Raw genomic sequence first — 16894 nt, 5'->3', positions numbered from 1 at the left:
AAATTTAATTCACGTGAATTAAAAAAAACTTACATGAGTTCAAAATTCTAATATTGATAAATGTGCCTTTTAAAGTCTAGTGTTCCAAGACCCCTAATCCGGGGAAAACCCAAGGTTTTGAGCATTCTAGGTAACTGGTCCCATATCTGTATACTTTTAATGTAACTTGAGTTTAAATAAATTAAACCAGGCATGAAAAAATATATATGTATTTTAAATTCCTGTAGCACTAATTTGATATTTTTGTAAAAAATATATATTTGTGAGGAATTGTAGAAACAGCAGAAAGCTACTGATTGCTACTTTGGTAAACAGCACTCATAAAGAAAGTCTCTAAACACCCATATTTTCCAATAAAGACTTCTAGTCGTTCAGATTTTTTATGTTTTGCAAAACATAATTATATATAAACTTTGTTTTATTCAAACATTGTATTGTGCACATCATGGCATTCCTGAGAAAATATAAAATTGTATGTATTGTGTTTCTCCTGGAATTTCTGCAGGTTCCATGGAAAAGATCAGCATCTGTACAGTAAGAAGACATCATCAAAAATAATCCTCAGATAATGCATTCATATAATCTGTATCGGGATATAAAAGAAACCCAGAAAACAAGCTATCCGCCCAGCTGGGATCTGAAAAAAGTCCGTTCTGATCCGTGTAGAAAATTTCAAGCCACACTTCATCTTCCGGCTTCAAGTAAACAAGTGTTGATCCTGAAGCCACATCATGGTTTCCTGTGTTGGCATCAAAAGTCTTGATTTTGTACTGTCCGTTATGCACCAGGCTGATGGCCAGATGCTTGTTAGCAAGAGTGATATCATAGGAGAAGAAGTAAATGCCGGGAATTGCACAAATAAACTTTCCTACGGAAGGGTTGTAATGCTCACCCTCGTTAAATAGGATCTTGTTGAACAGAATGGGCAGCCTTTCTTGTGGATAACTGGTAGTAATTCCAACTGAGAAAGCTGATTTGAGGATGATGTTTCCACACTTGCATACACCAGGTTCCCCACTTTCTCCTCTTTCACCTTTAGGACCTCTTGGACCATATGGCCCTTTAGGACCAAGTTCACCTTTGCCCCCTGCTCCTCCTACTGGTCCCTTTTTACCTGTCTCTCCTTGGTCTCCTCTTTCTCCAATGGGTCCGAGAGGTCCTGTTTTTCCTCGAAAGCCTTAAATGACATTTAACAAACTGTTAAAGGAAAATGCCCCAAAATGAATACTTGAGCAAAAGATAGTTTATATCAAATTAAATGGCATATTAAAGAATCTTATCTAACTGGAATATAAATTTAAGTACATTTTGCCCTTTTACATCTCTTGCCTTGAACCACCATTTCGTGATGGTCTCTGTGCTGCCTCAGAGATCACCTGACCAGAAATACTGCAGCTCTAACTGTAACAGGAAGAAGTGTGGAAGCAAAAGACAGAACTCTGTCTGTTAATTGGCTCATGTGATCTAACAAGTACGGTTTATTTGTGTGCACCGTGAATCATACGATCACAGGGGGCTGCCCTTATTATTTTTAAAAATGCAGTTTTTTATTTATGATTACCCAATGACACATACTACTAAAAAAGTATATTATTATGAAAATGTTTTATGTACATGAAGCAGAGATTTACATATGAGCTGTTTTATCTAATATTTTTTTATAGAGACCTACATTGTTTGAGGGGTATAGTTTTCCTTTAAGGAAATACTCTGTATAAGACTATATGATTGTACCATACACTAATGGCTTTTAAACCATTAAAAATAACAAAAATGAATCCTTGCAACTCCATCCAACCCTCCTTACTGCCAACACAGTCAGCTGGTGAGTGCAAATTAGTTCATGTAGGATTTTCTTTCATGTTAATAGCTTGCTCAGCCATTCTCTCCACCCACATTCAACAGAACATAACACAATTGTGCTGAAAATATAAAGGAGTCAAAAACTCATCTTATGACTGGCAATGAAATAAGCAATGACTTTAATACAGTTGGCCATATTGGTTTAAAATGACTACCAATCTCTATTCTGATGTTGGAGCACTTTAGGTAAGTTACATTAAAAAAGCACAACATATTATTAATTTACTGATATGGGAAAAAGCTAAGCACCATCTCCACATTTTGACTGGTGCCTGGGCAATAGGTACGGGTGCCCAAGATAAGCCCCCTGTTGTCATTCACCCCCTCCTGGCTGTCACCATCACGGCATTTGTCCCCCCTGCTCAGCAACTGGATCCACAACCTGATGCCTTGCTGCACATTTGCACAGGACTTGTGTAAAAGAAGGCAGTAGAGGAATATGTCTAGGTTGCCAGTGCGCTCCACCATTGCGCCCTTTGCACATGCCTCTTTTACCTATCCCTAATTCCTTGTAATTCCTAATTCCAAATGTAATCAATACAATGCAGTAATAAAATGAGTCTTTTCCTGTTTTCACTTGACTGTGATTTTGCAACATAAGATGATTATTCCCAGCATCTCATATAATTATCTAGATTTTAATACATCTTGAAATTCCTATAACCAAGCCAAATAATATGGCTAAGATCACCTTGCTAAGAACAGCTTACTTGGTGATCTCTCTTTTAGCTGGTACCGGTAATATATCAAAGGCTGAGGCCTACATGATTCTTATCACATTTCTAATAAAATGATTGGAAAATTGCAAAATATTTCCCCTTGGAAGCACTTAACTAAAATCAGTCATCTAAGAAGGCAACATGCTTTCAATGAACATTTGCATTCAGTACCTGCAGTTCCCTTCTCCCCTTTTTCTCCTTTCCTGCCATCTCTCCCATCTCTTCCTGGAAGACCAATTCGTCCATGGGGCCCTGTTTGTCCATTACGCCCAGGAGAACCTGGAGGGCCAGACAATCCTGGTATGCTGCAGACATACCTTGTGTATTGATGGTCTCCTTTATGATTATTGTCGAATGACTGTCCAGTTGCGCAAAGAGCAATGCTTATGGCGTAAAGCAGAATAAGCATCATCGACCCTGTAGAAAGAAGATTTTGCTTTTTGTTATCAATTATTTTATTGCTATCTTATATTCTTCATTATCAGTCCAACAATTCTTTACCACCAAGGTGAATTTTGTACTTTGTTAGAATGTTTTATTATGGAAAATCAGGTCAATTAAAATTCCTTTAACTGGTGCAAAATGGTTTGTTTATACTTAGGTTCTGGCCCCCAGTTTTGCATATGTTGGCAGGAAAGCAGACAGAGGTGTATCAAGCACTATTGGTGCCTAAGGCATTACTACTTGGCTTGGTGCTACATCTGTCCGCCAGTGTTTTATTCCTCTCTTTGTCCGTATGCTAACAAGTTTTTAGAATTGGAGTGACCATCCTGTAGGTCTCTAAAGCCATACATAAACGGGTATCAGTCCTGTCCAGAATAATCATCAATATCATGTTGCCCCAGGGTGACCAGACTTTTCAAATGTCCAGTTGTAAGTACCAGCCCAAAAACACCAAAGACAAATATAGTTTGCTCACCTTGCAAGTGATGCACATGAATGATTTAATTAGTTAAAAACTGACACCATGGGAAAAGCCATAGGGGTATATTTATCAAAAAGTTAAGTTAGAGATCGCCACAGTCCTCTACAGTGAAAATCCACCACTCTCCATTCATTTATATGGGATTTCGAAAGGCGTATTTATCAAAGGATGAACTTTCACCCATTGATAAATACTCTTTTAAAATCCCATAGAAATGAATGGAGAGTGGCGGAATTTCACTGTAGAGGACAGTGGCGATCTCTAACTTCAATTTTTGATAAATATACCCCTATATAGTGTTTTGGTATTGTGTCCTTAAGTGACTGTACACAACAAATATTAATTGTATACAGAAAATGTAATTTTGGAATAACCAGAATTTGTAACTTATTATTTATTAGTCGGGCATACGACTTGGGCTGAAGTAGAATACTTTAACAGTTTTTCCCATTAGGAGGGCTATGGCAATTTTGTCAGGTAAATAGCGCAGTTGTAGTCAAGAAAATTGTTTTTTGTTCTACAATATGAATAATATGTATCCGTTAAGTATAGCAGTTTTGTTGTGCATGTTTTCAGCTGCCTTTAGCTCCGGATGTCCTTGAGACAGACTTGGGAATGCTGCTTCCGAATCCAGTTCTTGGCTAAATTGCTTGTTACCAGAACCTACCGCGTTGCTGTGAACTATCCATTGGCAGTCTTCCAATACAAGGAGAACAGTTTATCAGACGAGGTTCTATGGATGATTTTAACTGTCTAAAGTCTTTCTGCTAAGACAATGAAATGGTCCTACTTCCTGGGAGTGTTCTTTCCCCTCCCCATGGCAAAAGCAAGTAATCGAATTTCTCAATTTAGCTTTTTATGCACTTGGATGTCACTTTTGTGGCCCACCTGCTTTAAAAAAAATCGTAGAGTTCAAAAATGTCATTCTTGAACAAGCATTTTCCTTGTGCCAAGTTTATGTTCAGTCTCTGTAGGATAACTAGGCTTTATGCAGAAACCTAAGTCACCATCTGTGTTGAACAAAATAAAATACTCTAGAGGGAACATTGATCTGATGTTCTTTGAAGTGTGTTCAAAAAAAACCACTGAATGAAACTTAGAAGAAAATACAAATCATACACAAATATAGTGAAATCTGGGCTCCAAATGGGGAGCATTGTCAGCTGATAGTTTCCATACTTTATCTGAGATAAATATACTTGTCTATGTCCAAGAAGCTGTACATAACAACCATCTGCACTTGAGAAAAGACAGCAACAACACAAACAAAAGAGAAAGGATAACATCATAACACAGTCCTATTTATAGTGCCAAATGCTGTGCAGTAAAACTGTTTTTAGGACAATCTTAATTATGGTTGGGATACATCGCCATTTTTCTGTCCCTGACTCATTTTTCATAATGGCACTTAAGCTAAAAGTAAATAGATGTGATTTAAACAACTTAAGGTGCCCATATGGGACCAAAATAAAAGCCTGTCTTATATAGGGCATGCTTGAAAATCTTTTTGGATGAGGACTACATCATATAATTGATGTGGTCTTCTCCAGATGGGTCTGCAGAGGTTTCTGGTATGATCTGATTGGATCACCCCATGTTGCCAAATGAGCAAATGTTTTCATGTACATTATGTGGCAACAACATTCAAGGGGCCAAAGGACAGCTTGTCTGACTGATACATGGCCAGTAGAATTCTACTGGGCAGGTTGGACGAGGACCACTCTCCTGATGGGTTAGCATATATGAGCCAATCAGATCAGCTCAAGGTAATGAAACCTATTGTAGAACATGGCTACATTTTTAGACCATTTCCAGTTAAGACAAATTGTCATGTACGGCTCCCTAAATTCAGAACAAGTGCTAAGCAACTTGGTCACGGCTAAATCTTCCGCCTGTAGCAGCCACCTTTGGCCTTGGGAGGAGCCCTCAGCTACTCAGATGCCGCCAAGTCTTACCTTGAGAGGAGCAAAGCAAGTGTCCTGAACGAGCAAAGGGGCACGTGTGTTTCCAAGGTTTTGGATGGAAGGCAACAGTTCAGGGAATAGACGAAAAGCGTAGTCAGGCAGGCCAGGGTTGGTACAGTCAGAGTTCAATCAGGGTCAGACAACGGGCAATGTTTGGATTCAAAGCTCCTTTAAATATAAAAAATTCGCACCAAAATGCGATAACGTCATGACACTTGCGACACGATAATACCCAGAAGTGCGTGCCGCGCACCATAGTCTCCGCCGCCTGCTAGACCACCAGGGTGAGATGTTACACAAATATTCATGGTACTTTTTCAGTGTGCAAGCTTTGAAGGTTACAGCAGTGATCATAACCACCAGATGCTGCAATTCTGGTCTCTGCAACCAATGGGGAGATTGAGTAGCAATGGAAGCAGATGTGTCTGAGGCTTTTCTGGGTACAAAGGTCCTGTCCAATGGACCTCTATATCATCAGATGATGAATGCACAGTTAGTTAAAGTGATGCTGACACTAAAAATTTTCTTTTCAAAATATTAAGTTACATATAGGTCAAGTTGATAATTTTGCTGATAGTTCTGCTTTTTTAAATAAGTATTACTAGAATTTCATAAACCTGACTGTTTTGCCAATCCAGCTGTCATATCTCAGTCTGTCAGGTAGAGTTTCTAATGCTAACAGACTCCTGCTGCACAAATATGGCAGCCCCCTCATAGAGGAACATGGGGCTAAGAATGGTAATGTAAAAGCATCAGGCAAATACTTTTATGGCAAAATTATAAATACCATTCAAAGATAATGTTATGATGGATATAAAAAAGGTTATTTTCTGGTGTCAGTATCTCTTTAAGTTGGTGAGACACAAGAAGATTTTAGAATATCTAGTTGATCAGATGTGCTAAATAGAGATGTCGCGAACTGTTCGCCGGCGAACTTGTTCGCGCGAACATCGGGTGTTCGCGCTCGCCGGAAGTTCGCGAACGTCGCGCGACGTTCGCCATTTTGGGTTCGCCATTGTTGGCGCTTTTTTTTGCCCTCTCACCCCAGACCAGCAGGTACATGGCAGCCAATCAGGAAGCTCTCCCCTGGACCACTCCCCTTCCCTATAAAACCGAAGCCCTGCAGCGTTTTTTCACTCTGCCTGTGTGTGCTGAAGAGATAGTGTAGGGAGAGAGCTGCTGCCTGTTAGTGATTTCAGGGACAGTTGAAAGTTTGCTGGCTAGTAATCGTTTTGATACTGCTCTGTTATTGGAGGGACAGAAGTCTGCAGGGGTTTGAGGGACATTTAAGCTTAGGTAGCTTTGCTGGCTAGTAATCTACCTTCTACTGCAGTGCTCTGTATGTAGCTGCAGTGGGCAGCTGTCCTGCTTCTGATCTCATCTGCTGACTGCTGCAATAACAGTAGTCCTTGTAAGGACTGCTTTTATTTATTTTTTTGTTGTTTTACTACTACTACTACTACTACTACTATAAGAGCCCAGTGCTATTAGTCTAGCAGTGTTGGGGAGTGGGACTGGTGTGCTAATCTGCTGCTCCTAGTAGTTCAGCAGCACCAACTTTAATTTTTTTTTTTAATATTCATTTTTTTTTATTTTACTTTTTTTTATTTTACTACCGCTGTAGTAGTGTATAAGTTGACCTTTTAGGCATTATTTGCCCTGTAGGCATTATTTGCACACTGTTTTCTTCAACCCGCCATCGAGCTGTGTGACCTTGTTCACATTCTGTCTAAATATCCATAATATTACCGTCTCCAGAAAAAACACCGGAGTCACTTTTTCAAGCAGCCATAATATATTTTACGTAATCCGTATCCACCGCTGTAGTAGTGTATACGTTGGCCTTGTAGGCATTATTTGCACACTGTTTTCTTCAACCCGCCATCGAGCTGTGTGACCTTGTTCCCATTCTGTCTAAATATCCATAATATTACCGTCTCCAGAAAAAACACCGGAGTCACTTTTTTCAAGCAGCATTCATATATTTTACGTAATCCGTATCCACCGCTGTAGTAGTGTATACGTTGGCCTTGTAGGCATTATTTGCACACTGTTTTCTTCAACCCGCCATCGAGCTGTGTGACCTTGTTCACATTCTGTCTAAATATCCATAATATTACCGTCTCCAGAAAAAACACCGGAGTCACTTTTTTCAAGCAGCATTCATATATTTTACGTAATCCGTATCCACCGCTGTAGTAGTGTATACGTTGACCTTGTAGGCATTGTTTGCCCAGTTTTTTTGGCCGCAGCCACTGAAGCACAGAGGCCAGAAAAAATATGCCATATAAATGCTGAAAATAGTCATTTTTTGCCATACGTTGACTCAACGTATATGGCAAAAAATGACTATTTTCAGCATTTATATGGCATATTTTTTCTGCCAACTGTGCTTCAGTGGCTGCGACCAAAAAAATGCATATTTTCTGCATTTATATGGCATAATTTTTCTGGCCTCTGTGCTTCAGTGGCTGCAACCAAAAAAATGTATATTTTCAGCATTTATATGGCATAATTTTTCTGTCAACTGTGCTTCAGTGGCTGCGACCAAAAAAATGCATGTTTTCTGCATTTATATGGCATAATTTTTCTGGCCTCTGTGCTTCAGTGGCTGCAACCAAAAAAGTTTATATTTTCAGCATTTATATGGCATAATTTTTCTGTCAACTGTGCTTCAGTGGCTGCGACCAAAAAAATGCATATTTTCTGCATTTATATGGCATAATTTTTCTGGCCTCTGTGCTTCAGTGGCTGCAACCAAAAAAATTTATATTTTTTTAGCATTTATATGGCATAATTTTTCTGGCAACTGTGCTTCAGTGGCTGCGTCCAAAAAAACTGGGCAAACAATGTCTACAAGGTCAACGTATGGCGAAAAATGACTATTTTCAGCATTTATATGGCATATTTTTTCTGGCAACTGTGCTTCAGTGGCTGCGTCCAAAAAAACTGGGCAAACAATGCCTACAAGGTCAACGTATGGCAGTTGTTTAAAGAGAACAGTAGATTACTAGCCAGCAAAGCTACCTAAGCTAAAATGTCCCTCAAATCCCTGCAGACTTCTGTCCCTCCAATACAGAGCAGTATCAAGCAGATTACTAGCCAGCAAACTTACTATCATCTGTCCCTGAAATCACTAACAGCTCTCCCCCTACACTATCTCTTCCAAGCACACACAGGCAGATTTTTCAGATACATTTTTGCCCTTGATCCCCCTCTGGCATGCCACTGTCCAGGTCGTTGCACCCTTTAAACAACTTTAAAATCATTTTTCTGGCCAGAAATGTCTTTTCTAGATGTTAAAGTTCGCCTTCCCATTGAAGTCTATGGGGTTCGCGAACCGTTCGCGAACCGCTCGCGTTTTTGCGCAAGTTCGCGAATATGTTCGCGAACTTTTTTTCCGACGTTCGCTACATCCCTAGTGCTAAATGCATTCTTCCAATGTGGTAAAAAACCTGCATCCATTTCTTACACAGCCCAGGGTTCTTACCACCAATATCCCCATCAGCCTCCAGAAATTGTGAAAAGGCACCAGGAGAGGTAGTTCCTTTAGGATGAAGAGTGATTGAAGAGTAGGCAGGAGTACACTAAATAATCATCTTCATGTCTCAATCAATTATATCAATATCCCTTTGGGACACTAACTTGTTGCACCCCAGGCAATTTGACCAGCACCATGCCTGCAAGAAAACTATAGCATTTGCCCTCACCCACCTGCACTTACTTCAAATTTTAATGAATTAGAAACAAGTGTCAAAAAAGCATTACCCGGTAACAACTTCAAAAAGTCTGCTGTTGTTGTATAGTCTAATGTTCTGCAATGACAAATGATGCGCATGTGTATCTGATGTTTATAATACAGGGAATTATGGTCACGTATTATTTGACCTTTGTCAAAATAAATAATCTTTGTTTGATTGAGAAGAGATCATTGTAAAGACTAAAAGCTTTGCTACTTGGTCATAAAAAGCAAAGCATTTATTATATTTGACGAGAAAGACATTTCCAGAGATGGTGCTGCTCATACTGGTTAACATCATATCTTATAAAATGTCACTCGTGTTTAAAAAGCTTCCAAATCTCTGAGAAATCAAGACTCTCCTTTGTTATTATTTGAAGTCCTTATTGATTTCCTACACTTAGAATTATTGCAGGAACTTGGCAGAAATCTAGGAGCTTGAAAGCCAAAACACTGAAGGCATAATATTAATCTTCCAGAAAAATACACTAGTGAATTAATAGTGATCACTTGTCAACACACAACAAGCACGGAAAATATACAATGGAATGGAACACACGGGGAGAAAGAAAATGTTTTTCAGTACTCGGCTCAGGAAGAACAAAACACTCTGGTTATACTAATAAAACAGGCAGAAAATGAGTTCCTATATGAGGACAGTGAACCCTGCTTGGACCTCAGAGGGGAAATGTGTTCAGTTATGAATCCTAATAGTTGACTATTGAGTAATAGAATAAGTAATGGAAGATGGATAGTTTCATATTTAAGCAAAGCTATTTAAATAACACCAACATATTTATGTAGCACTTTACAAAGATCGTAAATTATTTGCATTTGTCTCTGCCCCAGTTTACAATATTAGATCCTTATCACATTTACAGATTATTTTATGAAGAGCCAGTCAACTTTTATTGGATATTTATGAAGTGTGGGGGGACTTGAAGGAAATCACAGACATGGGGAGAACATACTAACTTCCCAGGATCAAATAAATATAAGCACAGGGAATTATGCAGAAAAATGACACAGAGTATCAGTGAAGGTCCATGGGGCATCTTGACTGCAGCAGTGATTCTGAGTTTGGCACAGAAAATGGTGGGATGTAGATTGCCTATGGCACAAACTGGCAGATCTGTAAATGCTCAAGTGAGTGTTTCTGAATGGAGAATGGTGTCATGCTTTGTACTGGGAAATAGGCATTGGCTTCAGTACAATACATTTCATGGAAAACACATGAGTTATGTAAGATAAGAGGGATTAGAGGTCTTCAGCCTGCCCCCCTTTTGCAGCCAAACCATCGGTCAGGCCCCCTTAGTTCATAAAGATACAGTATAAGATGACATGGTTGTACAGGTATGGGAGCTGTTATCCAGAAAGCTGAGGACCTGGGGTTTTCCGGATAAGGGATCTTTTTGTAATTTGGATCCTCATACCTTAAGGCTACTAGAAAATCATGTAAACATTTTTATAAACCCAAGAGGCTGGTTTTGCTTCCAATAAGGATTAATTATATCTTAGTTTGGATCAAGAACAAGGTACTGTTTTATTATTACAGAGAATAAGGAATTAATTTTTAAATATTTGGATTATTTAGATAAAATGGTGTCTATAGAATATGGTCTTTCTGTTATTCTGAGATTTCTGGATAACAGGTTTCTTATAGTTCCTGTGATCTCTGAGATGATTAATAAGCATTCACTTTTAAATCTTACTCTGTTTGGCCTTCATTATGGGCCCCTCTTCCACAGGCTTGGGTTTCCCTAAGGGACCAGCCCCATAGTTTGGAAATCACTGTGTCAGGTGAGTGGAAATTCATACAGAAGCATTTGCACACATGTTGCTGTTTGTAGTGAAGTCAGCGGTTTATGGGATATTTGTAAACATTCTCATTCAAGGGGCTACAGCAGTGGCCCCCAAGCAGTGGCTCATGGGCAACATGTTGCTCCCTAACCCCTTGGATGTTGCTCTCAGTGGCCTCAAAGCAGGTGCTTATTTTTCAATTCCAGGATTGGAGGCAAGTTTTGGTTTCATAAAAAACAAATTTATGACCAAATAGAGCCTCCTGTAAGATGTCAATCCACAAAGGACTACCAAATAGCCAATCATGTACTTTATCTGGCACCCCATGAACTTTTTCATGCTTGTGTTGCTCCCCAACTCTTTTTACATTTGAATATGGCTCACGGGTAAAAATGGCTGGGCTACAGGTTGGTTCTAAATCTCCAAAATTGAGACGCATGGTGAAAATATTGAATTAAAGGCCAGTGAACGTTCCTAACTTTGCCTCTAATAAAGAATGTCTCCACTATTCTAGCCAGGGCATGTGTCAACACCATTTGCTGTAATTGTGTCAATCTAGAGAGGAAGCCTTAAAGTAAAATTACATATCTCATTTCCAGTTTGGCAAACATTTCTGATGATGTGTTTTTAAATGGCAGTCAAAATGTCCTGCTTACATTCACCGGAAACCAAGAAGTCTATTACAATCTGCGGAGAAAATATCCAGTGCTGAGTTTTATTGCATTTAGACAATATGTCCAGATGGCCTATTCTTCTTGAATCAATCCTAAACAGTTTACAGTTTATACATTTCCTCAGTTTTTTTTTCTTTACATCTATGTTCCCAATGGACACAAATAAATTAAAGCAAAGCTCAGATTTCGAGATTTGGCTTTTGCCATGCACCGATCATAGCAAATGACTTGGAAACATCACAGCTGTAACAGATGTTCTGTCTGGTCCGGTGTCTAGATTTTCAGTATCATCAATATAAAACTACAGTAGAAAGTGGAGCTTCAACTATTATATATGATAAGCATGAGCAGCTCAGTGATGTCACTTTCTCCACTTTCTAATGTTTCTTCTTCACTACTGTTACATGGTAAATGGCTATGTGCGCTCATGGTGAATGGACACTTATGTGCTCATAAATTTACCTCTATGGTCTTGATCATTGACTAGATAGTGATGTGTCTGATTTAAGCTGGCCGTAGATGTTGGGATTTTTAAAAGATCTGATCCTCATCGTGAGACCACGATTTTCTCGGAATGATCTTACGATTGACCATCAACTAAAAAGACCAATTTGCTCGGAAAACAAAGGGGAGCTGCCTGCTTGGCCCTGCAAACATAGATAGAATGCACTGGGACCGACAAAGATTTTTTGACCTGGCCGATCAATTTCCTGACAGATGTCGGCCGAAAAATCATAAGATGTACGATCGTTCGAATCCCACTAACCGCACGATAATTCCGAAGGATTGGTCAGACTTCCCTAAAATCGGTTGTTCGGCAAGAAGAATCGTCGCGTCTATGGGGAGCTTTAGCAAAGAGAACAAAAGGAAGCATAAAGAAAACCTCAATAAAATTCAGTATACAGGTATGGAACCTGTGATCCGGAATGCTCGGGACCTGAGGCTTTCCATATATGGGGTGTTTCAGTTTCATTTGAATCTCCATGCCTTAAAGGAGAACTAAACCCCCAAAATAAAAAAACCCTACCTACTACCCTAGATAATTCCCCACCCAGCTTCCCCCCACATATTTCCTTACCCCTGAAAGTGTCCCGAATACATTGCTCATATATCAGTGCAGAGTAAGTGTAACTTCTTCAGGGCACTTCCAATTCAATGCACTTTTGACACATTCGCAGTTGCTACGAACTGGAAGATTGCTCCTATTGCACATCGCCAATACAGCTCTCCCTTACAGATGAAGACCGAAGATCCGGAAGATGGTGCCCTCGAGCTCCGCTGCGCTTACTCTGCACCAGTACATGAGCAATGTATTCAGGACACTTTCAGGGGTAATGAACTAAGGGGTGGGTAAGCAGGGAGGGTACTATCTAGGGTAGTAGGTAGGGGCTTTTCTTATTGGGGGATTAGTTTTCCTTTAAGTCCACCAAAACATTGAAGGGGTTGTTCACCTTTGAGATAACTTTTAGTATGATGTAGAGAATGATATTCTGAGATAATTTGCAATTTGTTTTCATTTTTTATTATTATTGAAGGTTTTTAAATTATTTAGCTTTTTATTCAGCAGCTCTTCAATTTGTATTTTAAGCAATCTGGTAACTATGGCCCAAATTACCTTAGCGACCATGTATTGATTTGAATAAGAGACTGGAATATGAATAGGAGAGAGTCTGAATAGAAGGATCAGTAATAAAAAGTAACAATAACAATACATTTGTAGCCTTACAGAGCATTTGTTTTTTAGTAGGGGATAGCGACGCCCATTTGAAAGCTGCAAAGAGTCAGAAGAAAAAGACAAATAACTATAAAACTATAAAAAATAAATAATGAAAACCAAATGAAAAGTTGCTTAGAATTGCCCGTTATAAAACATAATAAAATGTACCTTAAAGGTAAGCCATTCCTTTAAATAAACCCAATAAGAACTTAGTTAGACTCAATTACAAGGTATTGTTTTAAAATTATAGAGAAAAAAGGGAAATATTTTACAAAATTTGAATCATTTAATTAAAATGGAGTTTATGGGAGAAGGCCTTCCAATAATTTGGAGATTTCTGGATAACGAGTTTCCGGAAAATGGCTCCCACACCTGTACTGTATTGGTGCTGTGTTTGAGAGATATCCTGCATTAAACTATTATAAGGGCTTTACTTACATTCCCACTGGAAGACTACAAGTGCAGCACCTAGGAACTGTATCTGTATCTGTCAATTTATTGTTTATGATTATTAACAATGTTTTCCAGTTTATACCAATAAATACCGAATGCAGATATATAAAAAAAAAATCCAGTCTGCCTGTTTCTCTGCAGTCTGCAAAAATAATTGCTTGGTATCGTGTTATGAAATATCTTGTTTATTAAAAGGGAAATAGATTATAGACAAGACTCATAAAGCAAAATAAAAGCTCCCATAAGAGATGTAATAAAATAATGACACAAATTCTTAAATATTCTTAAATTACTTTATGCCAGATTTTCTTATTAAAGGTCCAAGTCCAAGTTCAAGACCTGCCATTAATCTCTCAGAAAAGGGGGACCAACAGCATTTTTAGTAGAAAAGCAACCTTCATAGCTAACATTATTATAAAAGCAATAAGAAATGTGACCTTTGTGCACACACTCACATTTATCAACCCTCAGTTTAACACACTCTCTTACTATTAAATCTCTCTTTCATCCGCACACTCATAAAGGCCCATTTATTAAAGGTTCAATTTTAGTGGTATTAGAGCTTTTTAAAACTATGATTAAACTCTATGGGGAAATGTTTTGCAGAGAGCAAAACTTTGCGAATAAAAATTCACATGTCGCAATGTAATATTCTGCAATTAGGCTTTTATTGCATTGTGAATCTTAATTGCGCATTGCGAACCTTTAACATAGTCTCTGCAGTTTAGTTAAATATTTTGTCACAAAAAAAGGTTTGCGATTGCGAAATTTTATTACATACATTGCACACTATCACCAGCTACAAAATTCGCAAATGATAGCTTACTGTTGTGTTAGGGGTAAATTGTTCGCAACAGCAAAATTTTTAGCTTTGCAAACATTTATTTGCATTGCGAATTAATTTGCGACTGATTTTTGCGCTAGTGACCAATATTACATTCCACCATATTTCTCTAAGAAAAACCATGAATGCCATGAAAGTTATTGAAAGAACTCAATATTCAAAGTACAAAGAGAAGAAAATGCTGAACAATCCAAAGAAACCCTCAAAACACAAATATCTCTAAAACCTCTAAAAATTCAAGCTTTTCGTACAATTACAAGCGGAAAAAAACCCCAGAAAACATCTAAAAGTCTAAATGGTAAAAAAATATGTCCAATAAGCTCAGTGACGCTTCAATCGACTGTTTTTACTTGAAGAAGGTTTGTATTAGAGTTTTTTGTGGTTTTTACACTTAACCAATCTCAAATTTTTGAGTTCTAGGGAAATAAAAACCACAAATGTTTAGAGAAAAATATGATTCATGAAAAAAATAGAAATTTGAATGTTAGTAAATCAGCCCCATAATGGCCTGCACCTAAACTCTAACAATCACACTCAAACAATTGTTACAGTAATTTAACAAACAAAAATACATGTTCATATACAGGTTTGGGACCTGGGGTTTACTGGATAAAAATAATTTTCTTAATTTGGATCTTCATACCTTAAGTCTACTAGTAAATAATTTAAACATTAAAGAAACCCAATAGGCTGGTTTTGCTTCCAATAAGAATTAATTATATCTTAGTTCAGATCAAATACAAGGTTCTATATGAGTATTACAGAGAAAAAGGAAATTGTTTTTAAAAATTTTGATTATTTGGATAAAATGGAGTCTATAGGAGATGACACTCATAGTCATACATACTCGAACATACTCACAATCACATACATGCCAACACATATTCCAACTCTCCTACTCGCCCACTGACTTTTAGGGGCAGATGTATTAAGGATCGAATATCGAGGGTTAATTAACCCTCGATATTCGACTAGGAACTAAAATCCTTCGACTTCGAATATTGAAGTCGAAGGATTTAGCGCAAATGCTGCGATCGAACGATCGAAGGATTATTCCTTCGATCGAACGATTAAATCCTTCAAATCGAACGATTCGAAGGATTTAAATCCAACGATCGAAGGAATATCCTTCGATCAAAAAAACGTAGGCAAGCCTATGGGGACCTTCCCCATAGGCTAACATTGACTTCGGTAGCTTTTAGCTGCCGAAGTAGGGGGTCGAAGTTTTTTTTAAAGAGACAGTACTTCGACTTTCGAATGGTCGAATAGTCGAACGATTTTTAGTTCGAATCCTTCGATTCGTAGTCGTAGTCGTAGTCGAAGGTCGAAGTAGCCCATTCGATGGTCGAAGTAGCCCAAAAAACACTTCGAAATTCGAAGTTTTTTTACTTCGAATCCTTCACTCGAGCTTCATGAATCGGCCCCTAAATATTTGAATACTCCTACTGTATCTATTGGCTGATGCACATACACATACACTCACACACTGGCTTGCATTTGCAATCTTATGCAGCAGAAGAAATCCAGGATGATGAACAAATATTTCCTGAGTACATGGGTGGCCTTTAATAGTAACATAGTAACATAGTAAGTAAGGTTGAAAAAAGACAAATGTCCATCGAGTTCAACCTTTTTATTTTTTTTTATTTTTTTTTATTAACTACCTATCTGCCATTTGATCCAGAGGAAGGCAAAAACCCATTCGAAGCCTCTCCAATTTGCCTCAGAGGGGGGGAAATTTCTTTTAATCGGAATGGGTGACCTTGTGTCAGCTGGAAAGACCTACTGGTAAATAAAGCATTAGAGAGATTATTATATGATCCCCTTATATATTTATACATAGTCGTAATGCCAGTTCCGTATTTGGCATAACAAGTGGGACATGGAGAAAGGAGTATTTCAGATTTTATTCATTTTGGTAAGAACATTTGTCCCCGTCCCAGTGGACTTTTAAGATTCTGGGCTCTAATGCAATGGGACTGCAGGTAGTTTTGCCTTACCCTGTGGCTCAACTACCCTTGCAGAACCCTGGCCTCCACCACAACACTTCTCCACTCTTCCTGATCCAACGCATACCAATGCCAGTTACGTTCCATGGTTTTCAAATTACCCTCCACATCATGCAACGATTGTTTTCTTGGGCATCCTATAGCCTTAAGTTCTTGGTGATGGAGGTTATGTAGTCCCTATAGAGGT

At 38.4% G+C, this 16894-nt stretch overlaps 1 protein-coding gene across 1 annotated transcript in view; it reads right to left on the bottom strand.

Moving 5' to 3' along the window:
- LOC108696370 (complement C1q tumor necrosis factor-related protein 7) overlaps positions 1 to 16894 on the bottom strand; it is a 38557-nt gene continuing 21663 nt past the window's right edge. Inside the window, exons 2-3 of the mRNA XM_018225677.2 lie at positions 2754 to 2999; positions 1 to 1177 (exon numbers count right to left, since the gene is read on the bottom strand). Of these exons, the coding sequence (XP_018081166.1) occupies positions 549 to 1177; positions 2754 to 2994 (870 nt within the window). The 5' untranslated portion in view covers positions 2995 to 2999 and the 3' untranslated portion in view covers positions 1 to 548. The remainder of the gene's footprint in view (positions 1178 to 2753; positions 3000 to 16894) is intronic.

The sequence above is a fragment of the Xenopus laevis genome, chromosome 1L (assembly GCF_017654675.1).
Source record: "Xenopus laevis strain J_2021 chromosome 1L, Xenopus_laevis_v10.1, whole genome shotgun sequence".
Lineage (NCBI taxonomy): Eukaryota > Metazoa > Chordata > Amphibia > Anura > Pipidae > Xenopus > Xenopus laevis.
This window is presented reverse-complemented; position numbering and strand designations above follow the sequence as displayed.